We start from the raw sequence: 27,497 nt of genomic DNA, 5'->3' as shown, positions 1-27,497 counted from the left end.
GGACAGGGGAGGGGGTGAGGTAGAGTGGCACTAAGGGGTAGTGGTCAGAGAGATGTTCATCAAAGATAATATGGTATACACAAAAGGGTTTCAGAGGCCTCAAAGAGCAGCACCAAATAGAGAGGAGCAAATTCTGGCCTTCTCCCTTTGGTGGAGGTAGCACAAGTACCATAAATTACAAAGATTTCTTCATTAACTCAGATGCAAGTCTTTTCTGTGTCCTTTAATGCTGAAATAAAACTGTTCTGTGTTTTGATTTAGAGCTGCTAGGTGGTGCAATGTTGGGACTTGAGTTGGGAAGATTCATTTTCCTGAGTTCAAATCTGACTTCTGACACAACTGTGTGACCCTGGGGCAAGTCACTTAACCCTCTTAGACCTCAGTTACTCATCTGTAAAATGAACTGGAGGAAGAAATAAATGACAAACCACTCCAGTATCTTTGCCAAAAAAAAAACATTTCCAAGAGGAGTCATGAAAAGTTGGACATGACTGAATGCAACTAAAAAAACCAAATGTTTTGAGCCATGTGAATGTGAGTACTTGTAAGAGGACCTAGTGATCCTCTTGGATCACTCTTGGGGGAACTTCAGCTTCTCCCTGGGCAGAATTAACAAACAATCACTTAAGTGTACCTAGACTCTTTGTATCAAGAGAAAGCCTTGGATGTAAGGTCACTGTAGTGAGACCCTGAAAAGGGTTACTCAGAAGGATTAAAGAAAGTTGATTCCCTACTGGTATTTTAACAATAGGGAACTTAGCAGAGGCAACTCCAACTGATGGATTGCAAAATTAGTAAATTACAAACCAGGGCTTGATTCATTGCCCAGAACTAAGGAAGCAATTGATAACACAGATTAAACTTAAAAGTGTGTCCCTCCACCCCAAGCTGGCTGTTAAAATATTTTATTAGTATACCACTGAAGTGTACCCATTGTTCATGGATATTTTAGGTATGTCCTGCCTGAAAATAGAGGGAGAAACTAGAAGATCTTCTGATTTAGCTTCCTATTCCCAACTCCTTGGTCTCCTTTACAGTCAAGAGGAAAGGGGGAAGCAAAGAGGGGTGGGGGGAGCTCTTGCTTCAAGGAACAGCAATTGACTGGAATCCCATGGGGAATATTTAGAGGATCACGAAGTTGGCATATTCATTTCTGGTGTTTATGTCAAAAGGTGGTGGATGTGAGGCCAAAATGGGCCTAAAGCGTACCAGAACTAGCACTTGGTAGAAGAGTCCTTGACTGAACTTAATTTTGACTGTCAGTATGGAGAAACGGGGAAAAGCTTGGAAGGTATAGACAGCCAGGTGGGTACAATGGTTCTAAAACCACTAAGCCTCAGGAAGACCTGAGTTCAAATCCAGCCTTAAGACACTTAGTAGTTGTGTAATCCTGGACAAGTCACTTAGCTTCTGCCTCAGTTTCTTCTCTGTAAAATGGGCATGATAATAACACCTACCTTCTAGGGTTGTTGTGAGGATCATATATAATGACATAATAACTGTAAAGTGCTTAGCACAGCACCTGACGTATAGTAAGCACTACGTAAATGTTGGCTATTATTATTTTGGCCAGCATTTGCCTTGCAACACCTTTCGCTGAATGATGACAAAAGTGTGTTTGCATGTGTATGTGCGTGTATGTGTGCACTCTTGTGTACATGTTTCATTGTGGGGAGCTGGCGTTTGGAGGTGTTTGTCTGAGTATGATTGCTCCCAGTGCCTTTCCTAATATAATCCAGCGCAGCGTAGGCGGTGAAGGGAGATGTAAAATCATGCTCTGTCTCATCCAGCTTACCTGAAATGGGGATCCAAGGGAGGCCAGCCTTTTCTTCATTTTCCTGGAGATGCCAGGCCAGACTAATGGAAGGGCTGTATGTAGCCAAGAGCGTTGGGCCACCTACTGCCTAGTTCTTCTCTTGTCCCTTCCTCCCATGTTCAGCATTAAAAACTTGCCTGTCACCCTCCAGATCAGTCTCTCCTATCAGTTAGCTTAAGTCCATGGATGGCTTGTCACCATTTTTTTCTCCTCTGATCTTACAGACATCAATGAATGCCTTCTGCTGGGATTGTGCAAAGATGCCGAGTGTGTGAACACTCGAGGCAGCTACCTCTGCACCTGTAAGCCAGGCAACATGTTGGACCCATCTCGAAGCCACTGTGTATGTAAGTACCCTCAGCCAGAGAAGGTGAGGGTGGTGTTCTCAGTATCCCCTGCCTGAATGCTGTCACTTCCCACCAATCTAACTTTATCATTTCCAGGAGTGCACATGAACTTGTGGTTTTGTGTCTCTGTGTAATTGCATTCTCCTGTCCACTTGTGTTTCAGTGTATGAATCTGTGTGCACGTTGGTATTCCCACACCTCATATGTGTGGGCGTGCGCATTCATACATTCACCTCTACTCTTGGGACTGTTTGCAGTGACTTGGGGTGGGATCAGATTGCCAGCTGGGATCACACTGTGTTCAAGGTATCAACCAGACAAAAAAGCAGTGTCAACTGGTCTGGATGTGACTTCCTTCTCATAAGCAGAGAGGAGCCAAATAAAACAGGATAATGTTACCCACTTTTGGTGTTGTCAGAGATAATTGACAATTACGTAAGCCTAGCCTGGGTTTTTCCCTTGAAAACTAACCAAGCTCAGACTGGATAAATGCGAAATGACTCAAAAGCTCTCTTTCTTCTGGTCCTTATAAATACCTTCCCTCATCGAACAATTAATTAATTAATTCAGCCTGCAGTTTGCCAAGCACAGTGCTGGAGAGAGAAAGAGGAATAAGAATTCCTTTGACCTTTTATCATCTGGTGGATGGGAGGTAGGGGAGATTAGGCACAGCACAACCACAGTAAGAGAATACAGTGTGTGGTATATTGCAAATGCATGAAATAAGGAGTTAGGAGTGATCCCTTCCAGCTGGGCAGCGAGGGCATCAAGAAAGAAGAAACGTTTGAGTTGGGCCACAAAAAAGTGATCCCTTCCAGTTGGGCAGCTCGATGTCAAAGAGGATAGAGGGCTGGGCCTGGAGTCAGGAAGACTCATCTTTGAGTTCAAATCAGGCCTCAGATACTTACTAGCTGTATGACCCTGGGCAAGTCACTTAATTCTGTTTGCCTCAGTTTCTTCATCTGTACAATGAGCTAGAGAAAGAAATGGCAAACCACTCCAGTATCTCTGCCAAGAAGACTCCATATGGAGTCACAGAGAGTCAGATACAACTGAACAATACTCACCATTCTTTCACCAATTCCTCGGCACAGCCTTCTGAAGTTGTTTGTATCTGTTATCTCCCTAGTCAAAATCAATGTAAGCTTTTTGAGGGCAGGGATTGCATATTTCACTTCTGTATTGCTTTCCTACTTTGTACAGTACTGGGAGCGGAGCAGGTGCTCAGAAAATTCTGCTTGAGACTTACTGCCTTACAAAAAGAAAAAGGCAGGGAGCACTGTCTTCCTTTCTCCATTATGGGTCATTTAAGACAAATTAATACTCTCTTTGTTCCAGCTGATAAAGCTGTTTCCATGGAGCAGGGGCTATGCTTCCGATCAGCTGGGGCTGGCACGTGTACACTGCCCCTGGCCCAGAGGATCACCAAGCAGATTTGCTGCTGCAGCCGGGTTGGCAAAGGATGGGGGAAGAAATGTGAGAAGTGTCCCCTGCCTGGCTCAGGTAACTATCTCCCTGTGCCTTCTCTGTACTCCCAGAACCCTGTGCCCCATCCCCCTCCATCCTGAATGTCCACCGGCTTCAGCCTCAATTAAAGGAGGAGGCCACTTCATGAAGAGGTGACCTGCTGCTCAGGAAGAAATGCGTAATGTTTATCCCATCCTTTTCCTCTTGGAAGGTCTGCTAGAGGCTACCAGATCCTTCCTTAACCCTATGGGATCAAAGATATAGAGTTGGAAGGCACCTCTCATTTTACAGAGGAGGAGGAAGGGAAGGGAGGAAAGAAGAAAGGAAGGAAAGAAAGAAGAGAAAGGAGAGGAGCGGAAAGGAGAAAAGGAGGGAGGGAGAAAGAGGAAGGAAAGGAAAGAGGGAAGGGAGGAAGGAAGAGAAGGAGAGAAAGGAAAGGAGGGGAAGGGTGGGAGGGAGGAAGAAAGGATAGACTTATATAGTATCTACTATGTACCAGGCACCATACTAATCACTTTACAAATATTATCTCCTTTGATCTTCACAATAGCCCTGGGAGATAAGGTGCTATTACTTATCAGTTGAGGAAACTGAGGCAAACAGAACTTAAGTGACTTGCCCAGGACCACCACACAACTAGTGTCTGAGACCAGACTTAAACACAAATGTTTCAGACTGAACCTAGACCCAGCACTGTATCCACTAAACCACTTAGCCCAGGGGTGGCTAACCATTGGAGTTAAAGCCGCATGCGGCCTTCTAGATCCTTAAGTTTGGCCTTTTGACTGAATCTAAGTTGGATTCTAGAAGGCAGGTTCCCCACCCCTGAGTACTAGCCCCTGAAATTCACCTAATCACACAGGGAGTAACTGTCAGATCTGAGATTCCAACAAAGGTCCACTGACTCCAGTTTCAGTGGGAGAGTTCAGTAATCTTTCCACAGTACCATACTATCTCCTTTGCTTGCAGTTTTCTCCCTGGGAGGAAGGAGATGGAATGAACTCCTAGGAATCTCGAGATGGAGTAAGCCTCAAGTGATGGGGATAGGCTTAGTAGCTTAATTGGCAGATGTGGGTGTAGTCAGCTAAGGTTTTGGTTGAGTCTATGTGAATCTGATTTGAGTGGATAGAGGGTGAGATTTCAAAGGTAGACCATACCCAGGTGGAGATTCAATTCACTTTAGAATTGAGTCCAGAGTGGAGGTAATTACAAGACAGAAGATTGGCCTTCAGGCAAGTTTTTCCACAATGCAGTTGAAGGGTGGAGTTACAAAGGAAAGGAGCTTAGACTTGCCAGCTTAAATCTTAAAAATAGAATTAAAATCAATTTTCAGTTTTACAATGTGCAATCTGTGTGCTATTTTTACCTTTGTACCTACAGTTCAGGTAGTGCAGTGGATAGAGTACTGGGCTTGAAGTCAAGAAGTCTTGGATTCAGATCCAGTTTCGGTCTCTTGCTAACTATGACCTGGGGCAAATTACTTAACCTCCTTTAGACAAAAGCTTTTACAAAGCTTTTCCATAGCTTTACAAAGCAGAGAAAACTTTTGTACCTACCTTGCGGGGTGGTGGTGAGGATCAAAAGAGATGATAATTATAAAGTGCTTAGCACAGTGTCTAACACATAATAAATCATGTTAATGTTAACTATTTTCATCATTATTAATATTTTTATTGTGAGGATCAAATGAGAGAACATTTGTGATTAGCATGGTGCCTTTCCTTCCACTTCTTTCTTCTCTCCTTTCCTTCCTTCCTCCCTCCCTGCTTCTTTCCTTCCCTCCCTCCCTCCTCTCTCCCTTCTTCCTTTCTCCTGTCTTTCCTTTCTTCCTTTCTCTCCCTGCTTTATTTTCCTTCTTTTCTCCTTTACCTCTTTCCTGTCTTTCCCCTTCTTTCTTCCCCCTTCCCTTTGTAAAAGCCAGCTTTGTTACAACCTATTTTAAATAAGTGACCCTTAGGCAACCTGTCAGTTCATACCCTCCTCCCAGTAACTACCAGCGTTTAAAACCAACAAGAACTTGCAGATATCCTGAGCCTTCTCAAATGCAATGTTTTGTCCACAGACAGGAAATAAGATGCTTGGTTTCATTGTGCAGATAGAAACCACTTTGGAAAGTGGTTTCCCTCTTTGGCCAACAGTTTAATGAAAATGTGGGCAAGTTTTATGTGATGAAGTGATTAAAGAAAGTGGTTTCCTCCTTTGACCAACTGCTTAATAAAAATGTGGGCAAGTAGTCTTTTTATCCCACAATACTTTGAATGTAGTAGGAGCTTCTTGAATGTAGATGGAATGGAAATTGAGGGTGTGACCTCTCTCAAATCAGTCACGGACCACTTATCTTACAGAAAGCTTCCGGGAGATCTGTCCTGCTGGTCATGGTTACACTTATTCCAGCTCAGATATCCGCCTGTCCATGAGGAAAGCTGAGGAAGAAGAACTGGCCAGAAGCTTGGAAAAGCCTGGCGAGAGACACAACAAGACTATAGCCTGGCCAGTAGGGAGACAACCTCTTCGAGAAGTGACAGCCAGTCATTCAGAAGCTGTGATCCCATCTGCCAAAGGTACAGTGGGGCCAGATGCCTTTGAGTCTGGAGGTCACTTAGTCCTTACGGGCATCTGGGTGCTTCCTCGGGTCCAAATTTTAACTCTGTAGAATAAGATGGGAAGATCAGTGTCTCCTCTCCAGGAAACCTTCCTAACTTGTCTTTGTGGGAATTCATCCAGCCTCCTTGAGGAGGCTGTTCATCTTCCTTCTTTCCCACCTTGAGCCTGGATCTGGCCACATCCTAGGGAAGATGGGAAAGCTCTCCAGCAGCCCCTCACTCTCTTCTTTCTCATGTCAGCTCCACCAAGAAGAGTACTTTCTCCGTGGCCATGCCCTCAAGTTTTGTCAGTCCTGTAAAGCATGCCAGGTAGTGAATTTCCCAGAGCTAGCTGCTGTTTATTTGCTGAACATCTGGGTCAAGTCTCTAAGCCTTGGGAATCTAAATGATGTGTCTGTTCCTTCCCTTGGACATGGAAACAAAGCATAATATTGATTGCCCTAAAAATAAAATCTGAATTCTAGGATTCTGTAAATAGGGTGCTAGAGTTTCTGATGGAAGGCAACTTCTGACACCAAGGAATTTTGGTCTGGTGGGTCTGGGAGAAGGCTGGGCATGTCGTTCCTGAAACCAGTGACATTGGGAGAGGTCTAGTCATGCCATGCAGGCAAGCAACTGATCTGGAATGACCAGATGGGAGCTAGGGTATCAGAGGTCAGAGAGAAGGCATTTCTTTAAAATCCAGGTAGACAAAACCCGAGTTAAGAACTTCTTGAAGTTAAGAGAAGCCCGGGTGTGCAGGTTAGGCATCTAGGAGAGGCAGATAGGAATATCAATGTATCTTGGTTAAAAGGAAAATTCATTGTTTGGGCTTTCTACCTAATCAATGAGGCAAAACTCAGGAAAAGAGAATTAAAAGAGTTGAAAGACTGATCCCTGGAGGATCAGCAAGAGATTTAAGATAGAACCAACTTTTATTGAATAAGGTAAAGACAATTTAAATAGGTCCACATCAGCAAAAGGGGATGGGCCACTGTGTCTCAGCTCCTCCCCAAGGTAACAGATGTTTAAGAAGTAGGGGTACCAACTTCACAGGTAGGAGTACATGCTAATAGCAGGCAATACCTTTCCCAACTGAGCCTCCCCCAATACTGATTGATAAGCAGGGCTGAAACAACGGGTCACTGAGTCAGCATAGCTTTCTATATCTCCATCACTTTTGGAGGTTGGGGAAAGACTGAGGAGCCAGGGAAGGAGACAAAAGCAGCTCTGAAGCCAAGGGAAGAGAGGATATCTAACAGTAAGGAGGGGTCAATGTGGTCAAAAGCTACAGAGAAATCCAGAACAAAACAGACAACAAAAGGCATTGACTTTAGAAATTAGGTCATTAGTGACCTTAGAGCAATTTCCGTTGATTGTTGAAGTTGGAGCTGAAGTTCAATGGCAAGGTTGAGGAGAGAAAATGGAAACACTGGAAATAGATATCTTTTAATTTAACACTTTAGAATTAGATAAATAATCAAGCAAATAATTAAAAACTTTAAAAAAATTAAATTTAAAAATCAAAAAACAAATACCAAATAAAACGAACATTTCCATAGACTTCCTGTAGAGCAGGAAGCGGGGTGGGGAGGGATTGCACATAAAACTGGATCTCTATTATGTAGGACTTGCTTTTCTTTTTTAAAATATATAATAAATTCATCATGTAACTTTCAAAGCTGACCTGTTTGTCCGTGATTTCTTCTGGTCTGTTTTCTTCTCATTTGGGAGGTGGAGGTGAGAACCCTGTCCCTAACTCCTCTCTCTTTCCCACTTCTCTCCTCTTCCAAAAAGAAAAGAAAAACCCTTCTAGTAAATATGCATATTAAAGCAAAGCAAATTCTTGAACTGACCACATCCAAAAAATGGAAATCTCATTCTGCATCATGAGTTTATCACTTCTCTCTCAGGAGGTCAGTAACATATTCTAACATCCTCTAAAATCCTGGATGGTCATCACATCCATCAATTAATAGTTTAAAGGAAGTTTAGCAGCAAAGGGGAATAGAGAGATGGAATAAAAGATGAATGAGGTAGAAGAGTGCTAAAGGCTATCATCAGATGCTTAGTGACACAGGAGAAAAGGGGAACAGCTCAGAAAGTGAGGTAGGAACTCAGATCACTTCTCCCTCCACTGACACTTACCTTTCCCTTTACAGGTTTCTCAGAGGGTGACCAGGTAAGTAATTCTCCCAGTTGGGAAGTTTGGGCTGTTTGGAGTTGGGGAGTGGGAAAGGGGGAGTGGAGCAGACAGTGAGTTTTAGGGCTATGTTGCTCCAGAGCAGTTAGAATAGTCAGTCAGTAAACATTTTACGAAGTGCCTACAGCCAGGCACTGTGCTAAGCTCTGGAGATACAAGAAGAAGCAAAAGACAGTCCCTACCCCCAAGAAACTCACAATCTGATGGGGGAGACAACATACTGTGTGTGTGTGTGTGTGTGTGTGTGTGTGTGTGTGTGTGTGTGTGTGTGTGTATGAAAAATGGGAAACAATTATGAAGGAGAGGGCAGTAGAAGAACTTCCTGTAGAAGATAGGATTTAGGAAGGACTTAAATGAAAGGTACACAGAGAAGCCAATAGGAAGAGAGGAGGAAGTGGAGCATTCTAGGCATAGGGAAGAACCAGAGAAAATGTCTGGAGTTGAGAGACGGGACATCTGGTTCATGAAATAGCCAGGAGGTCAGTGTCACTGGATTGAAGAATTCATGGTGTGGGGAGTAAGGTATAAGACGACTGAAAAGATAGGAGGGGGCTAGATTCTGAAGGCCATTGAATGCCAAGCAGAATTTTGTATTTGATCCTGGAGGCAATAGAGTTTAGGCTTTGGAGTTTATTGAGGATGACATGGTTGGATCTGTGCTTTCTAGGTGTTTCTACATAGCTTGGTTTCTATAACTAAGGGGGACCTTGGAGGTTATCTAATTTAGTTCTCTAATTTTGCATGAAAATGCCACCAGGGTAAAAGCAACAATTCCAGAAACAAGGAGTCAACCATCAGATGGTTAAAAAAAGCAAGGCACAAGGCAGAGAAGCCAGAACCACAACAAAGAGAGGAAATGGTAGTGTGGGAGTGGGCAGAGGATGAAAGGAGGATCTAGGCATAGCAAGGGTGAGAATGCTGAGTCCTGTTTCTGGGAGGACCTGGAAGTAGAAATATGGGGAGGGCATTTTGGTGGCATTTTCATGCCATCATAGTGGCATAATTGGTGGAGAACTAGCCTTGAAGTTAAGGAGACCTGGGTTCAAGTCCTGTCTCTTGATTCCTACTGTATGACTGTATGACCCAGGATAACTCATCTATGTTTTAGACAACTCTAAGACTATAAATTGCAGAGAAGGTGCTAACCTTCATCAGTAAAGGGATTTCCTGCATCTGGACCTTCCTTAAGCCAATGAAATCACAGCTCTAGTCCCTATCCTTATTTTGAGAAATTAAGAAATGGGATGGAGTTGATTCTTAGCCCTAAAAGAAAGAGGGAGGGACAGGGTTGCTGCCCTGAAGAGGACTAGCTTCCCTTCCATTTATGCTCCCACCTCAGATGTCAAGCATTGAACCTGGAGTTCTAGAAGAGCTTTCCTTGACCTTGGTATGGGTAGAACATGCCTAGGGAACCCATTCCCCTTTTTTTTTTTTGAGAGGTAATTGGGGTTAAGTGACTTGTCCAGGGATACACAGCTGGTAAGTGTCTGAGGCTGGTTTTGAATTCAGGTCCTCCACACTCCCGGGCTGGTACTCTATCTACTGAGCTGCCCAGCTGTCCCTTAGGGAACCCATCCTTGACTCATTCTATAGACATCCTTTCTACATCTTCTTCATCCTCATTGCTGACTTAGTATTCCTGTCCCTGTTTGTTACTGAAAGCAGAAATGTGGAGTAGGGAAACCTCAGCCCTGCCCCTGATGTGTTTTAGCTGCATGGTGCAGTGAATAGAGCACAGGTCCTGGAGTCTGGAGGACCTGAGCTAAAATCCACCCTCAGACTAGATGTGTGACCCTGGACAAGTCACTTAACCCTGACTGCCTCAAAATAAAAAGCTTCAGCTCCCCCTCCCATCAGGAATTTACTTGTAAGGGCTCAGTGGTTCCTCCAAGGATGGCATCTCTGAAACATGAAGCTGTATTATTATGTCTGAAACTGCTTCTTTGCTTCTTTTTGAACTCCAGTCTGGCTAAAGTACTGTTCCTTTAATGGTCTTATGCTCCCTCCTTAGTGACCTCTGAATACTTTCCTCTGTATCCACACCCTTACCCTGGCACCCTTGCCCTCCCTCCCCATATTTCTACTTCCAGGTCCTCCCAGAAACAGGACTCAGCATTCTCACCTCTGCTTTGCCTAGATCCTCCTTTCATCCTCTGCCCACTCCCATACTACCATTTCCTCTCTTTGCTGTGGTTCTGGCTTTCTCTGCCATTTGCCTTGCTTTTTTTCACCATCTGATGGTGACTCCTGTTTCTGGAATTGTTGCTTTTACCCTGGATACCAGCACTGTCTGCTCCCATTTTTCCCAATCTCCCTGTACTCCCACCATTCACCTTGCTCCTCCCTCATCATTCTCTTTATTGCAGGTACCCTTCACTGTCTTCTCTCTCCATATGGTGGTCCTAGCTTCAAATTCAGGGTTCCTTACTGGGGCTCTTTTCCTAGGAATGCATTTTGGTATAATAGAAAGAGTATTGAAAGAGGACTTAGGTTTGCATCCTGCTTTTTCCCATTTAATATCTGTGACCCTGAGTAGGTCACTTAACCTCTGGGCCTGCAAAATTAGAGAACTAAATTAGATAACCTCCAAGGTCCCCCTTAGTCATAAATTTATGGTTTTATGATCTTTCCAGAAAACACCAGGTATGTTGAATGGATATCTCTTTTTCTCCTGAGTTTTCTTGGGCTGGGGCAGTTGGTTAAGAAGTAAAAGCCACATTTTCTTCAGTAGAAAGATTACTCACATTACTGCTGGGCTAATGAGATGGTCATTCATTAAGGGATGTGTGGTATAGATGCCCTGTGCTCCTATTTGCACCACTGACTTTCTCTGGTATTTAGAAAAAGTTCATTTGCTTCTCTCTGTCTCCATCTCCTCATTTGTTCAATGGATACAGTGGTATCCCAAGAGAACAGAAGGGAAGGGTTGAAGGAACAAATAAGGTTGTGCCAGGACCATTTTGAAGAGGAGCCTCAGTGAGAAGTGTATTTTCTTTTGAGTTAACGAGGGAAGGATTGGGAAGGATGGAGGTGAGTGGGGCAGTAGAAGGAAGAAAGCTTCTTGATGTTGACTGAAAGGTCCTTTTGAAACCTGCTCCCCCTGCACCCAACTCCCATCATAGAAATGCTAGGATTAATCTTTTCTTGAACCCCACAGATCACTACAACTGCTGACTCTGTGCCAACCTGGTCCCCAGGTAAGTAAGTGCCTCCTAGGGAAACGGGGAAGGAATAAAACCAAATTAACCTGAAACATGAACCCGTTAGGTAAGCTTTGGGGGCTCAAGAACAGTGGGCAGAGGGATGGGGAAGTAGATCATTCTCAACAACTCTGTAGCGAACATCTGAACCCCTCAGGAATCTGACAGGGCTAGAGACCCAGCTTCATCCCAAGGTGCCCTCTTTCCTCCACAGCACCCTCCATAGCAACGCCATCTCCACCACTTCTTGGGCAGGTGACCCCAGAGCCTCAGGAAGAGAAGGAAGACGCATCCATCCTCAATGTGGCCCCAACACTGAGCAAAGGTACGTATCTGGGCCCTCTGTGAAAACAGCAAGTTGGGATTGTCTGACTCAGAAGTCAAGGGCCAGAACTCTTTTCTAGAAGCAAAGGGAAAGCACCTGCATCCTGAAACCTGGTGGAAGAATCTGACAGGCTCCATTGACCTCTCTGAGAGTTTAGAAGAGACTTCCTTTCCTCTCTCTAGGCCTTCAGAATTCCTGGCTCAGTAATGAAAAGATCATGGGATCTCCCTTAGGGATACAGCATCCACATCTGGTGTCTTTAGTCAGCTCCAGTGTGTTGAGTGAGGGGTTGGGGGCTGGACTGGGAGGGGAAAGCAGAAATCTTTTTGGTGGGGGAGTCTGGTGGGAGTGAGGGGATTACAGCTTCCCTTTGGTGCCTATGGGGAAGGAGCGTCATTGGACCTCCCCAGGGATAGTAGGAGAAACTCCCAGAGAACAGGGATAAGTAAGTCCCCTTGGGAAACCTGGCTAGATTCCTGTGGCAGTGAACATTGAGTCATCTGGCCTTACTGGCAGCCGCTCCAGCTTTGTGGCCCTGAAGAGAGCTTGTTTACTGGGGAGAATAGCAGTTCTGTTGTTTCAAGGTTGCTTAGCTGTCTGAGAGTCTGTACTTTTCTCTCCCTCTGGGCTTCTAGGGTCTGGTCTATAATGACCCAAGAAGGGTTTGGGGAAGGGAAGCGGGAAGAAACCTTGGCAATCTACCTGTCTCTGGAATGTGCTTTTCTCAACAGCCTTTTGTTTGAAGCTTGGTTCAAATAGAGATGTCTAATGTTGTCATGGTGCTCTCATAACGTGAAAGTGTATATGTGAGCGTGTGTGTGTGTGTGTGTGTGTGTGTGTGTGTATGTGTTTGTATATGTGTGTGTGTGTACCGTACTGTCTTACTCTTGCCATGCCCAGGTTCCCCTTTCATCCTTTGCCCACTCCCCATTTCCTCTCCTTTCTGTGGGCCTGACCTTCTCTGGTCCCTGTCTTAGCTTTCCTCCACATTTGCTTTTCCTTTAGCCTTGTCTTACTCCCCTTCCCCTAGAAGCCAGTCCTTTCTCCTCCTCACCTGTGATCAGACCCTGACACTTCCCATTTGACTTTCCTTTCCCTACTTTCTCTCTCCATACTTCGGGGCCAAGGTTCTGATTCTATGTTCCTTACTGAGAGTTGCTTCTCTTCTCTTAGGGAAACAGCATGGTATATTGAAAAAGAGGGTTAGGTGGATGTAACAGGAAGCACCCTGACACATCCAGGAGGGCCTGCTAGCACAGGTTCTTAGATCTGCTTTTCTAAAAAGAAAGCAACTTTTGAGGGGTCAACAACCTCCTTTAATCACATAGACCAACAGAGAAAATACAAGCAGAGAAATAAAGACCAACGGACAGGGCTTCTAACTGAGTGACCGTAAGCAATACCTACATCACAGATCAATAGATGGATCCAACTGTCTGACCATTACATACATACAAAGATACCAGAGAGAGAAGCACCAACATCTGGGTTTTCAAAGTGGTGTATATGTGTGGAGGGTGCTTCTTAATAGCTACCCAGAGTCTCATCTGGCACATGAACCTTCTTCCAAAGAGTAAGCCCCAAAGCAAAACCTCACCTCAGAGTATATACACAATTTTTTTTAATATTAATTTTATTTTTAGTGTTCTACAATCACTACCATAAAACTTAGATTTTCTTCCCCCTACTTATCCCCCACTTTCTCCCTCCCTCCCCGAGATGGCATACAGTTCTATACAGAATCTACACATATATTCCTATTGAATACATTTTCACTATAGTCATGCTGTGTAGAAGAACTAAAATGAATGGGAGAAATCATATAACAAACCAAAACATAATACACACACACAAAAGACGATCTGCTCCATTCTGCGATTGAATTCCATGCTTCTTTCTCTGGATGTGGAAGGCATTTTGACTTAGAAGACCATTGGGAATTTTTTTTTTAAGTCTTTGCTTTGCTATGAAGATCCAAGTCTACCAGAAAAAGCTCTCACACGCTGTGGTCGTTGCTGTGCACAAAGTTCTCCTGGTTCTGCTCCTTTCACTCAGCATCGGTTCATATAAGTGTTTCCAGGACTCTCTGAAGTCTTCCTGTTCATCATTTCTTATAGCACAATAGGATTCCATTACGTTCATATACCATAATTTATTAAGTCATTCCCCAAATGATGGACATCCCTTTGGTTTCCAGCTTTTAGCCAGCACAAAGAGAGCTGCTATTAATATTTTTGTACATGTGGGACCCTTTCCCATTTTTATGATCTCTTGGGGATACAGTCCTAGAAGAGATATTGCTGGGTCAAAGGGTATGCATATTTTTGTAACCCTTTGGGCATAGTTCCAAATTGCTCTCCAGAATGGTTGGATGAGCTCACAGCTCCACCAACAATGAATTAGTTAGTGTTCCAACTCTCCCACATCCTCTCCAACATTTATTATTTTCCTATTCTGTCATGTTTGCCAGTCTGATAGGTGTGATGTGGTACCTCAGAGATGTTTTGATTTGCATCTCTCTAATCAAAAGTGATTTAGAGCATTTTTTCATATGATTATAGATATCTTTAATTTCTTCCTCTGAAAATTGCCTGTTCATATCCTTTGACCATTTATCAATTGGGGAATGTATGTACACACTTTTCAGAGCCCGAAGTGACCCAGCAATTAAAAAGTATGGGCTTTCCTATAAAACCAACCTCTCCTAATCAAGCTTCCCTTAATGGGCTCCACCTGAGGCCTATTAATTGGTGGGGAAGATCTTTCATTAACATTACAGTGGACTCTTACTGCATTGTAGATTTGGAGCTGCTTAGAAGGGACAGGCCCCTCATGTTACAGATGAGAAAAGTAAGGTACAGAGAAATTAAGTTACCCAGCCAGTGAGCAGGGGGGATGTGAATTTAAGTCTTCCTAATTCCAACTCCAGTGGTCAACTGTAACATGCTGCTGGGGTTTAGATTATAACCACATATAGGTATAACTATAACATGCTTACATGTGTTAAGACTAGAAGTCCTACCTCAATCTGCCTGCCCTTTGAAGCAGAAGTTGTTTCCTTATGCACAGTGGAAGAGAGTCTCATGACTAGCTCAACCTCTCAGTCCAAAGAACTGTCCCAGTGCATGGAATGTCTTTGCCCTCTCTCACTTGGGTCCTGAAGAGTCCAGGCTTTAAAGAGAGTAGAGGTTACAAAGTTACTGTAAGCACATTAGCTAAGGCCTCCTCCCCTGAAGTTTCAACTCTCCACACTGTTCCTGGTGATTACTCCTTCTCTAGAGTGCCATAGACAGCTCTTCTCTATCCCCTTTTTCCTGCTTCTCAGTCTGGTTGGTTTTGTTAGCATAGAGTTAGGAAGCTGAGCAACCTATAGAAGGATCGTTGAATGCAGGACACTTGCAGGGATGAGACTTAGGTTCAGATCTTATTTAGCAGTCAACCTGCCCCTCCACCCAATGTTGCCATGTGAGACAAAGCTGGTGGTAGGTTCCTTTGAGTCAGAGTATCCTGCCTAACTTCCTCACCCTTGACTCTATCCCAAGCATCTCAGAGTGTTAGGATTTTGCTGGGGAATCCTAATAAACTTCTAGGCTGCTGCTGTAGCCTAGATGTTATTGGCCAAACTTCCTTGACTTCTGAAAACCAGCTTAGGAGATAGGGTCACCATGCAAAATAGCCCATGATCACATTGTCTGTAAGCCGGTTTCTATTCTGCTGTCTTAAAAAAAAAAATTTTTTTTGACTTATCAAACACCAAATAAGGTGGGCATTTCCAGATACAAAAATAGAACCAGAAAGAGGATTGGACATAAAACTTCAGTATTCTGCTATTTCAGGCCTGCAAAGGGACTTTACGTCAGGGTGGGGGTTAGGGAAAGTATTGGGGAAAATCCATGAGTGTGTTTGCTATAAGACAGTCTCTGCAGGTAGCAGATGATAGTAAAATGAACTCTACCCAGTTTGCCAAGAGGTCCAGACTATAGTCCTAGCTTTTTTTAGGGCAGCTAGATGTCACAGTGAATATAATGCCAAGCCTGGAGTCAGGAAGACTCCTCTTCATAAGTTCAAATCCAGCCTCAGATACTTCCTAGATGTGTGACCCTGGGCAAATCACTTAACTGTTTGCCTCAGCTTCTTAATCTGTAAGATGAGCTAGAGAAGGAAATGGAAAACCCACTCTAGTATCTTTGCCAAGAAAACCTCAAAAGAGATCACAAAAAGTCAGATAGGATTGAAAACTACGAAACAGATACCTCTAGTCTGTGCGACTAGACTTTCGTCTTCCCATCTGTTAAAATGGAAATAATAATGTCTAATCTACCAGTGTCATTGGATTTTTGTGAGAATCTCACAAGAAAGTACTATGAAAAACAAAAAGATCTGTATAAATAAATATAAATTATTGTGTTTGGGAATGGGGAGATTTGAACCTTGAGGAGTGACTGCACTGAGAATTATGGAAGAGGTCAGCACTGGTGTTTGGGGGCCTGAAGAATGTAATAAGAGGATACAAGGGTGCTACAAAGGAGTTTCTACAGGTAGAGGAAGCTTTTCTAGGGAGGCCAACATTAGGAAAGCTATTTGGGGACCCTGAGTCAAGGGAAATTTGTGTGGTAGAGACACCCTTAATGGTGGAAATCTGGAGTTTAGAAGAGTGGTGGAAGTCTGGAGCTTAGAAGAGAGGGTCATAGCATCATAAATTTAAAACTGGAAGGGACATTAGAAATCTTCAAGTCCAACTGTCTCGTTTTACAGATGAGAAAAACAGGTTGAGAGAGGTTAAATAACCTGCCCAGGGTCAAAAAGTTAAGTGTCTGAGGTAGGATTTGGATAGTAGTACTGGGACAAGGCTGGGTTGTCATGACTGCAAAGGGATTGAATGACAAGGCCACTGGAATGGGGAGGGGAGCAGTAACTAGGAATTTCATTTATTTCACTTTCCTGGGTACCCGGGATGTGGTGTCCTATTGGAGGCGTCATAGCCAGGGGTAGAGATAGATTTGACTCTGCTTCTCTTGGCTCCTTCCCTAAGCTCTCTGTAAACTCTGCTTTGGTTTTGTACAGAAAATGACAGATGTGCTGCTCTGTCTGATGGTATCTGTGGCCCAGGAACTTGTGTGAACCTTCCAGAAAGATACAGCTGTGTCTGCAGCCCTGGTTACCAACTGCATCCTAGCCAGACTCACTGTATAGGTATTCCAATAGTCTCCAAGAAATGGAGGATGAGTCCGGAGAGGGAGAGGGAATGAGAAGGGAAGGGGATGGTGTCAAGCCCCCCAGCATCCCAGAGGCAATGTAGCAAGCATAGAATGTTTGAGGGGAAGGGGGAAATAGCCCTGTGATAAGTGATGGAACATTTTCTAGCCAGAAAAACTGGTCTCTGTATTGTGACTAAGTATAGTGTTAATGAGACTCTGAGGTTAACCCATAGTACTCATGTCAGCAATAGGGAAATTAGGAAGAGGCGAAGGTTTGGGGGAAAAGATAAAAAATTTGGTTTCCGACATACTGAGTTTGAGATGTCTATGGTACATCCAGTTCAGGATATCCAATTGATATTTGGAGCCAGTCAGTCAGTAAACATTTCTTAAGGGCTTACCACGTTACAGGCACAGAACTAGGTAAGCATGGGGGCACAAAGAAAGGCAAAAGACAGTCCCTGATCTCTAATAGCTGACATTCAAATAAAGGAGACAACGTGGAAACAACTATGAACAAGGAAGATACATGAAGGATAAATTGGAAATAAAAGAGAAAGTACTGAAATGAAGAGGAATAGAGTAAGGCTTCTTATAATGGGTGGGATTTTAGGTGGGACTTGAAGGAATCTAAGAGGTAGAGATGAGGAAGGGGATGGGGATGGGGAGCAGCCAGTGAAAATGCCTGGAGTCAAGAATAGGTGATGGGAGATTGGAGGTCAGAATAAAGGTTGTCTGTCTTCTCTCCCTTCCTGTCTGTGCTCAGATGAGAATGAGTGTCTCAGTGACCCCTGCAAAGGAAAAGGACGATGCATCAATAGGGTTGGCTCTTACTCCTGCTTTTGTTATCCTGGCTATGTGCTGAACACTTCTGGGGCCATTCAGGAGTGCCAAGGTAAGGAACAATCATCTACGCCTCCTGGGTCCCAGTTTTGCCTGGTTCCTCCCAGGTCAGAGCCCTCAATTTGTGCGGGGGTAGAAAAGAATAAGTCCTTTGTTGGGATCTGAAGTTGTTGTTCACTCGTTTGTTTGTGTCCAACTCTCCATGAACCCATTTGGAGTTTTCTTGGCAAAGATAATGGAGTGGTTTGCTGTTTCCTTCTCCTCATTTAACATATGAGGAAACTGGGGCACACAGGGTTAAGTGACTTGCCCAGGGTCACACAGCTGTTCCAAAGACCTGAATTCAAATCCCTTCTGGAATACTTATTCCACATGTGACCTAGGGCAAGTCACTTGGCTTCAGTTTCCTTGTCTCTAATTAGGGTATTGCTGAAGGAGCGAATTAATGAATGAAGAAATGAATGACAGTTCTGAAATCAATAACTAAAATTTGAAGTGCTCAATCAAGCATTTAAAAACTCACTTGCCAAAGCACAACACCAAGTCTCTTTGGGATACCTTTTTCATCTCAGAAGAAACTCAAGGCACCAGTAGTTCATAGGTCCAAGATTTAAACAACAACCAAACTATTGTAGTTGCCAAGGTTTCCCCAGACTTTAATTTCGGGCTACAAGAATCTAATCTATTCTTTTTTCCATGGTGAGAACAAGCTAGGGTCCTCTTACTTGCTTATTGGTTACATCGATAGGGAGGTAGAGCGCATTAGGATAAGTAACCTCACCAGAGTTTTTTATAATAACCTCCCTGAGGATTATTTATAACCCTCACTCGGGACAAACTGACCAAAATAAAGTGACAAAGAAGGGGTCTTGTGCTGACTTTTTGCACAGTTGTTACCGTGACCATATTTTCCAAACCACGCACTTGATGACAAAGGATATCCCTTTTTGAAAAGCCTCATTACAAGTATATTTTCTAAATGAGATAATGTCTGCAGAGCACTTTGTAAAACCTAAAATGCTGTATAAATGTCAGTTGTTGTTATTATTTCTGAAATTGGTATTTGTGCTGTATAAATAGTGCTAGCTATGGGCTTAAATTCTCTGTAGGTTGAGGTGGGGGCCATTGAGGCTGGCTGTTGTGACTGTGATTGGCCTTCCCAGGGTTGGCAAGGAAAAATGATTCCACTGCCCAGATAATCCTAGAGTGTGTGACTTTGGCTGCCAATAGCGATGGCCCCAGGGCAGGAGTTCACAGTTATTGCTTTTCCCAGTGGGGGCTTGGCTCCTTCCCTCATATGGAGAGCCTTCTCCAGCAATCACAAAGCTAGTGTCCAGGGAAACATCAATGCCCTCAAGGACAAACAGTGAAATTCCCATTAATCTCTCTCTTTCCAGTGATGTCAGTATTCAATCCCCATACATAGCAATGACACTTTTCTGCTCTGGCTGGCTATTTCTTGACTCATTAGTAAGACTGCTGGGTATGAAGGCATCAGCCTGAGACAGGTTAGGGCTAGATTGACTAGGTCCAATTCTGGCCAATCTTCCCTGAGACTCCTGGCCCCTGTCCAGCTATGACGTGAGGTAGTGGTTGGAAAGGCTTTAATGGTAAGTGGAATAGGAGGCCACCTAGATAGTGTCATTTGTTAGATGGCAGAGGTTTTTCTGCCTTTTGAAACATGGCTCCCTCTTATAAGGGTACCAAACCTTGATGATTGCCAGTGTTCTAGTTCACTTTCCAACTGTGATCACTGAGAATTAAACTATATGGTACAGTGGAAGGAGAACTGATTCTGAAAACAAATGGCCTGGGTCCAGATTCCATATCTGACAGTTTTTTCTGCCTTTATGCAAGTCACATAACTTTCTCTGGGCTCAGATTCCTCATCTGTCAAGTGAAGAGGTTGGATCAGGTGGCTCCCGAGGTCAGTCAACAAAGGTTAGTGCATACCATGTGCCAGTGCTGGGGGTATAAAGAAAGGCAAAATTCCAGTCCTTAGGACAGCTGGGTGGCAAAGTAGATAGAAAACTGGCACTGAAGTCAGGAAGATCTGAGTTAAAATCCAGCCTCACATACTTACTAGCTGGGTAATGCCAGGCACGTCACTTAATCTTGATTGCCCTTCTCTCCTCCCCCCCCTTCCCCCCCCCCCCCCCCCCCCCCCCCCGAAAAAACCCAAAGCACAACAAAGTTCTTACCTTCAGGGAGTGACCTTGAATGTTAATGGGAGTGACTACCTGCAAACAACTGTATACATGTCACATGTAGACAGTGTAAATGGGGGTTAAGGAACTAAAGGTGGGACAACTCCTGTAGAAGATGAGAAATAACTTGAGTCTTGTATCAGGAAGCCAGGAGTTGAAGGACAGAAGGGAGAACATTCTAGGTATTTGGAGAACAGCTTATGACAATGCCTAGATTATAATCTATAGATTACAGATAATAGTTGTAGAATATAGGGTAATAAAATACAAGGAAGCTAGTGGGGAGGGGGCTGACTGTGAAGGGTTTTAAAAATCAAACAGACGGTTTTATACTTGATGCTGGAGGTAATAGCGAATATCTGGAAAAGAGATTCTTAACTTTTTTGTGTGTCATGGACTCTCTTGGGGAAGGGAAGGTAATACACATTTATAAAGTGCTGACTATGTTCCAGGCACTGTGCTAAGTGTTGTTGTTTACAAATATTATCTCATTTGATCCTTCCAACAACCCTGTGAGGCAGATGCTATTATTACCCCCATTTTATGGCTAGGGAAACTGAGACAAAGAGAGATCACATATCTAGGAAGTGTCTGAGACCCTCTTTGGCAGTCTATGAATCTCACAATAATGTTTTAAGGTGCATAAAATAAAATACATATGATTACAAAATAAACTAATGGAACTGTTATGAAAATGTATTTTTAAAAATACATATTCATGAACCGTAGGCTAAGAACTTCTACCCCCGATGTATGATCCTGATTCTCTATGGTTGAAGGGTGATGGAGCTCTGATTTTTCCCTAAGTCTCACTCTTTGGATTTGATTCTTTCCCCTATCACATTCCACTTATCCCATTACAAACTTGAGAAAGACAGTTCTGCATCCCCTTGCCCTTTGCGGGCAGTAGGCCACACAAGCCAGAGCCTTTCTCAGTCTCAATGCCCAGTGTCACTGGAACCTCTTATGTACCTTCTGTCCACCAGAAGTTTGGACAGTCCCCGATGGCCTGTGCCTTAAGCCTATGTTTACCTCCTTCAATTCAATGCTTTTCTCTTGAGCTCCTTGCCCCCAAATGGCAAACTGCTATCCCACAGCCTCCTAATTATCTCCAGATTCCAGGGTTATTGGAAGAATGTCCCAGGCCCATGGGAATAAATCTGTTCTGACCTGATGGGATGTAATAGTTGGGCCCTGTTTCAATTACATCCAGACTCAGCCTCCTCGACTATAGCCAACTTGACTTATGCCTGCTTCTTACAGGCATATATTCCCCTGTATTTACTTCTCCTCCTGCCAGGACTGAATTGCGGCTGAAAGGAGTGATCCAGATGGGGATACATTAATCAGAGGAATACAGACAGCAATAGACTTGTCCAGGCTGAGGAGTGACTCTTCCAGCTCTATGCTGATGAGGGATGGCCCTAATCTCATGTGTGTGTGTGTGTGTGTGTGTGTGTGTGTGTGTGTGTGTGTGTGTGTGTGTGTGTATGCACGTGTGTGCGCGTGCATGCTGGGGAACCTCAAAGATATCACCTGAGACTTGAGGGCTGACAGATCTCCCCAACCACTCTGGATTGAGCCTGTTCGGTGTCCTGGCATCTAGTTAAGTCAACAAACATTCATTAAGTGCTTAATATGTGTTAAGATGCAGGCGAGTGCCTCACACCCAGGGGTGTGCTAGAGCCAGCTCTTCTTTTTTGTTACACTTTCAACATGAGCATTTTGACCTCAGAAACTGGTAAACACTATAAATTAGGGCTTGATTTATTGTTTTGTTGATTGCTTAGATGTAAGAAAGTGAAGGAGAAAATGGTAATGATGCCGATTAAACTTAAAAGTGGGCTGTGGGGAAATATATTTAAAAATACATTTAAAAAATAAACACATATTTTTTTCTGGAGAGCCTGGTTATTAAACATTTACCAACATACCGTTGAGAGTCACACCTCAATGTGTGTAAAAGTTGTATGTAAATTGAATAGCATCATAAATTAGCTAGAGCAGATGGATATTGGAAGAAATCTAAAGGGGAAGACTTCTTTTGTGTCTAAAGAAGCAATCACTCCCTAAGCGGTCCAATGGGTAGAGTGTTCGACTTGGACAAAGGAAGACCTGAGTTTGAATCCTATCTCACACACCTACTAGTATAGTAATGTGCTAGTTATAGTTATGATTTTGTTTTTTTTTTTTTTAGAAAAGGGGTCTTGTTTTATGTTTGTGTATTTACTCTCAATGTTTAGCATAGTGCCTTGCATTACAGGTACACAATCAACATTTGGTCACTGATCACTGGATAAAATAAGATGGCCACCTGGATTCAAATGTCAGATCCCAGCAATGTCACATAACTAACTTCACCTCTCCCAGCTTCAGTTTCCTTATCTGTAAAATGGGGATAATAATAGCAGCTACTTCACAGGCTTGTTGTGAGGATCAGGTCAACGAATAGACTTAGTGCCATTCTAACCAAGACTTTTTAGGTTGCTTAAAATGGTCCTAAGACTTTTGGGACATCTATATTTAATAGCTTAAGATGGCACTAGGATTTGGGGGATATCTTGTATTTATAAAGTACTTTGCAAACCCTAAATGTACTATAAAAATGCTAGCTTTTATTACTATTATTTATCTAAAAAAGTTAGATTTATACCAACTTCCTTTGTTTAAAGTGAGGTGTACCTATATAAAGCACTTCATTAGTTTCATAAATTCAGCTATAGCACACATAGGTCAAAAGAGGGGTTCCCTGCTACACAAAAGAGAAGTGATCCTTCTCTCCGGCTCCAGCATTTACAACTGACCTTTTTCATTCCCACATGTGAATCTGCATGTGAATGCCCAATCCCTACATGCATAATTGTGTATTTTTAATCCCTAGTTAACTAACTTGAAAATATCTGCACTTGTGAGTTGACATTCATTTCCTATGACACTCCTGTGATGGGTTGAGTCCCTGACCCAGTAGGAGAGGATGACAGTTTTGGAGAGAGAACCTAGGATCATAGATAGAAAACCAAAAGGGACCTTTGAGCATAGTGTGGCAGGTTGGGATGTTTAAAGGAATCTTAAGGTCATACTTGCTTGATGTGTGACCCTGGGCAAGTCACTTCACCCTGTTTGCCTCAGTTTCCTCATCTGTAAAATGAGCTGGAGAAGGAAATGGCAAAACATTCCAGTATCTTTGCCAAGAAAACCCCCAAAAGGGCCAGGAAGAGTCCAACAGAACTGGAAAGACTGAACAACAGGTGAAATCTTTTGTGTGTAAATTAGTAATCACTACCTAAGGCAGGGAGACAGGGTTATGTCCCTAGCTTTGTCACTTATTACCTATGTAGGTCCTCTTCGAGAATGAAGTACAAATATTAGTCAACTTAGCCTCTCTATGTTTCAGTTTTCACATCTATAAAATACCCATTTATATCCTGTCAAAAATAGCTAATGTTCCTATATCATTTTAAGGTATTTAATGTGCTTTATACATATTATTGTTTCAACCTCACATCAGCTCTGTAAGGCTGGTATTATTTTCTCCATTTCATAGATGAAGAAACTGAACTGAAGTTATGGGACTTGCCCAGTGTTAACCACTTACTTCCTCTTCCTTACTCTTAAGATCAGCACTCTGTACACTATACTACCCAGCTCTAATCCTCAATTAACAGTGTAACTCGATGTAAAAAAAAAAAAAAAATCTATACATACATATATGTGTGTATGTGTATGTATATGTGTATAGCTATACACACGTATGTATGTACACATATATTTTAAATTTATTTTAATTTAATGTTAAGTTACATATTAGTACAATATAGGTATATGTTTGTATTAATATAGAGAGACGTGTATGTACTAATACTATGCTCTTTATGTTTTTAGGCCCAAATCTGCCTGAAACAATTTTATCTAATTTGACGTTAATGTTCAAGCATTTCTATCTTGGGGACAAAGATATCCAAACTGATATGGTCCCTCATGCCCTCTGTCCTAAATGATTTGAGGTAGCATTTATAGGAATCCTGAGGAAGAGATCACAACATGCAAAATACAGTCACATAACCCTGTTTGTCTCACTTTCCTCATCTATAAAATGAGCTGGAGAAGGAAATGGCAAACCACTCCAGGATCTCTGCCAAGAAATCCCCTAATAGGGTCATGACGCACTGGGCACCTGCCTCAGTTTCCTGAACTGTAAGATGGGGATAGCATTTATCTTTTAGGATTGTTGAAAAGATGGAATAAAGTAATATTTGTAAAGACTTGCAAACCTTAAAGCACCTAGCTGTTGCTAACACTTCTTGGATGAGGAAAGCAATGACGTAAACAAGATATAGTTGTTCATTGTTAAAAGGCTGGTAATGCTCTCAATCCATTTAAAATATTTTCAGTTTTACTAGTTTTACATGCCCTCTCTGGAAAGGGGAGTACAGAGGGGACCCCTGGGCTGCCCAGGCGGCATGAGGGCATTGCCTTTTCTAGAGGTGATAGGGTTGCTGAAAAAAGGATCAAGCAAGGGAGATTGTGGACAGGACTGATGCAAAGACCAGAGATCAATTCTAGCTCCTTCGTAATCTTGCCCAGGGCCAGCCCTAGAAGACAGGATAAGACTATTGTCATAGTGTGATACACTGTGTGCTGAGGGTGGGTAAAAATTGTAACTCCCTGGGCTCCTAACAGTTTCTCTATCCATACAGGGAGAGATTTAGAATAAATTATCTCAGGTGCCTTCCAACTCTACCATGGTTTTGTTCTATAAGGGAGAACAGATGGAACTAACCCTCCTCTTAACAGAGATGTCATGCCCGTGGGGTACAAATTGAGCCTTTTTTTTATACGGCCGATCTGGGAACTGATTTTGCTTGACTATGCTTTATTGTTATAAGGGTTTGGTTTTTTCTCTTTATTCCCCCAATGGGAAGGTGGAAAGGAGAGAACATAAACTTTGTTCATTAAAACAATTTTAAGCCCCCCCAAAATATAGCTAAAAGTATGTGAATAGTGGAATTGAAGCTGTCTAAAATAAAAACAATAATTCATATAGTAAGCTCCTGACAGTAGGAATCTAGTACCAAAAACTGGTAGCATGATCTTTGGACTGTTATCTGGGGTCAGATGTTTGTCAAAACCAAGCCCATTCTAAGCCATGTCAGTATTTGTTGATGGGCAGAGAAGAAAGAGATGTTAAAAGGAAGAGAAAGTGAATGGAGGGTAATTAATAATAATGTCTATGCTACTCTAATAGCAAAACTACTTGAGCATCTTTTTCAGACCCAAGCAAAGTAGTAATTATTGAAATCCTTCCAGAGCATTAGGAGAGCCTCTTAATTGGTCTTTTTGCTTTCAAAACCTCCCTCTCTCCAATCCATCTTGTACATGGCTGCCAAATAAATATTCCAAAACATAGATCAGATCTTGTCATTTCTTTGTTCAAAAAGCTTCAGTGGCTCCCTATTGCCTCAAATACAAAGATAAAATAGAATAAAGCCTCCACCTGACATATAGAGTCCTCCATAATCTGGCTCCCACTTACCTTTCCAGATCGTTTTCCATATTACATCTCTTCACACAGGAGTATGCTGGAACAAGGTACATGCTCCAATTGGCTTGAAAGAGGTGATAGTTAAATTTTCAGTGCAAGCATATTCACTGCATTGGTAAAGGCTTAATTTATTGTTCTGTTGATTGTCTAGACTTAAGAAACTGATGGAGAAAATATTAATAATGCAGATTAAAATTTTAAAACAGGTTGTGCCTTTTTAGAGAACCTGTTATTAAACATTTACTAACAAACCTCTTTATATAGGGACTTCTCCCCCTGCTGGTAGTGGCTTGAGGCTCAAAGGGATGATTCAGATGGGGATACATTTGTCAGTGGAATATAGACAGCAATAGAGTTGCCCAGGCTGAGAAGTAATTCTCCCAGTTGGTAAGGGATGACTCTGATGTGTGTGTGTGTGTGTGTGTGTGTGTGTGTGTGTGTGTGTGTGTGTGTGTGTGTGTGTGTGTGTGTGTGTGTTTCAATCTTGAAGATATCACCTGAGACTTGAGTACTGACAAATCTCTCTAGTTCACCAGGCTTCATGTTCTATCTCTTATTTCCATGATTTTAAATATATACCTGGAGTGCATTCCCTCATCACCTCTGCCTCTTAGACTTTCTAGCTTTCTTTAAGTCTGAGCTCAGAAGCTAGCATCTACTTTGAGCTGTTCTCTAATCCACCCAATTTTTTAATGCTCCTCAAATCTTGTATTTACTTCTCTGTGTACCTTTTGTATCCCTTTCCCCTGTAAAACATGTGTTCCTTGAGGACAGAGATTCTTTAATTTCTGTTTTTGTATCTTTGGCTACTAGCATAGCACCTTACTCATGTTGTTGTTCTGTCATGTCTGACTCTTCCTGAGCCTATTTGGAATTTTCTTGGCAAAGATATTAGAATGGTTTGCCATTTCCTTTTCCAGCTCACTTTACACATGAGAAAACTGAGGCAAACAAGGTTAAGTGATTTGCCAAGGGTCATAGCTAGTCTGAGGCTGTATTTGAATTCGGATCTTCCTGACATAAGTCCATTGGCTCCAAAATCTACTGCTTTTCCCATTGTGCTCTAAACTACCAACCTTTCACCCCCATTGAAACCTACCACCCTGTATCCCATTCCCTGGGGAATGAGGATAATGTGTTTGTTGGCTGATGTGTCAACCATTTCAAGTCACTTGGTAGTGACTTAATTGTTTATTGGTCTCTAGACTTCTCAGAATCTTTCCTTTCATTATCTCATTTGATCTTCACAACAATACTTTGTACAAGATGGGGTAGAGATTGAATCATTGCCATTTTTCAAATGAGAAGATTGAGTCTCAGAAAGTCCAGATGACTTGTCTAAACTCCTGTAACTGATGAACAGCAGAGCCAGTCAGGTCTGTCCACTTTCTTTCCATGCACAGCACTAAAGAGATGACATGAAAGTTGGTCTCCTGGGTAATCTCTATGGGAAATTATTTTTGGGTGGAAAGACAACAGTATTTTCTCATAAGACCAGCTGAATAGAACTTAAACATTCTCTAGTTCCATCTTGATATTTGATAGATGAGGAAACGGAGAGTGCCAATGCGGATGTGACTTGCCCAAAGTCACATGGCTTGTAGTTAAAACTGGGATTAGAGCTCAGGTCTTTCCACCATATCTATACTTCTCACTATGGATGAAGGACAGTTGAGAGATGGCAGATGTCAATTTTATCAGGTTGGCTACAGTCAGTCTCTTCAAGTTCTCACACTTTTCCCAAAATCCCTACCCCATTTCTTCCAC

At 42.7% G+C, this 27,497-nt stretch overlaps 1 protein-coding gene across 3 annotated transcripts in view; it reads left to right on the top strand.

The window, feature by feature from the left end:
* The window catches only part of LTBP2 (latent transforming growth factor beta binding protein 2), a 190,661-nt gene that overhangs the window by 144,271 nt on the left and 18,893 nt on the right, over positions 1 to 27,497 (top strand). For 2 of the 3 annotated variants that reach the window (XM_072625676.1, XM_072625675.1), the window contains exons 10-17: positions 2,041 to 2,163; positions 3,502 to 3,666; positions 5,976 to 6,191; positions 8,375 to 8,394; positions 11,573 to 11,612; positions 11,830 to 11,940; positions 17,005 to 17,133; positions 17,905 to 18,033. In XM_072625676.1, coding sequence (XP_072481777.1) covers positions 2,041 to 2,163; positions 3,502 to 3,666; positions 5,976 to 6,191; positions 8,375 to 8,394; positions 11,573 to 11,612; positions 11,830 to 11,940; positions 17,005 to 17,133; positions 17,905 to 18,033 — 933 coding nt within the window. The remainder of the gene's footprint in view (positions 1 to 2,040; positions 2,164 to 3,501; positions 3,667 to 5,975; positions 6,192 to 8,374; positions 8,395 to 11,572; positions 11,613 to 11,829; positions 11,941 to 17,004; positions 17,134 to 17,904; positions 18,034 to 27,497) is intronic. The other variant, XM_072625677.1, reaches the window with a different exon arrangement.

Source organism: Notamacropus eugenii, chromosome 7, assembly GCF_028372415.1.
Source record: "Notamacropus eugenii isolate mMacEug1 chromosome 7, mMacEug1.pri_v2, whole genome shotgun sequence".
In the NCBI taxonomy this organism is placed as follows: domain Eukaryota; kingdom Metazoa; phylum Chordata; class Mammalia; order Diprotodontia; family Macropodidae; genus Notamacropus; species Notamacropus eugenii.
This window is presented reverse-complemented; position numbering and strand designations above follow the sequence as displayed.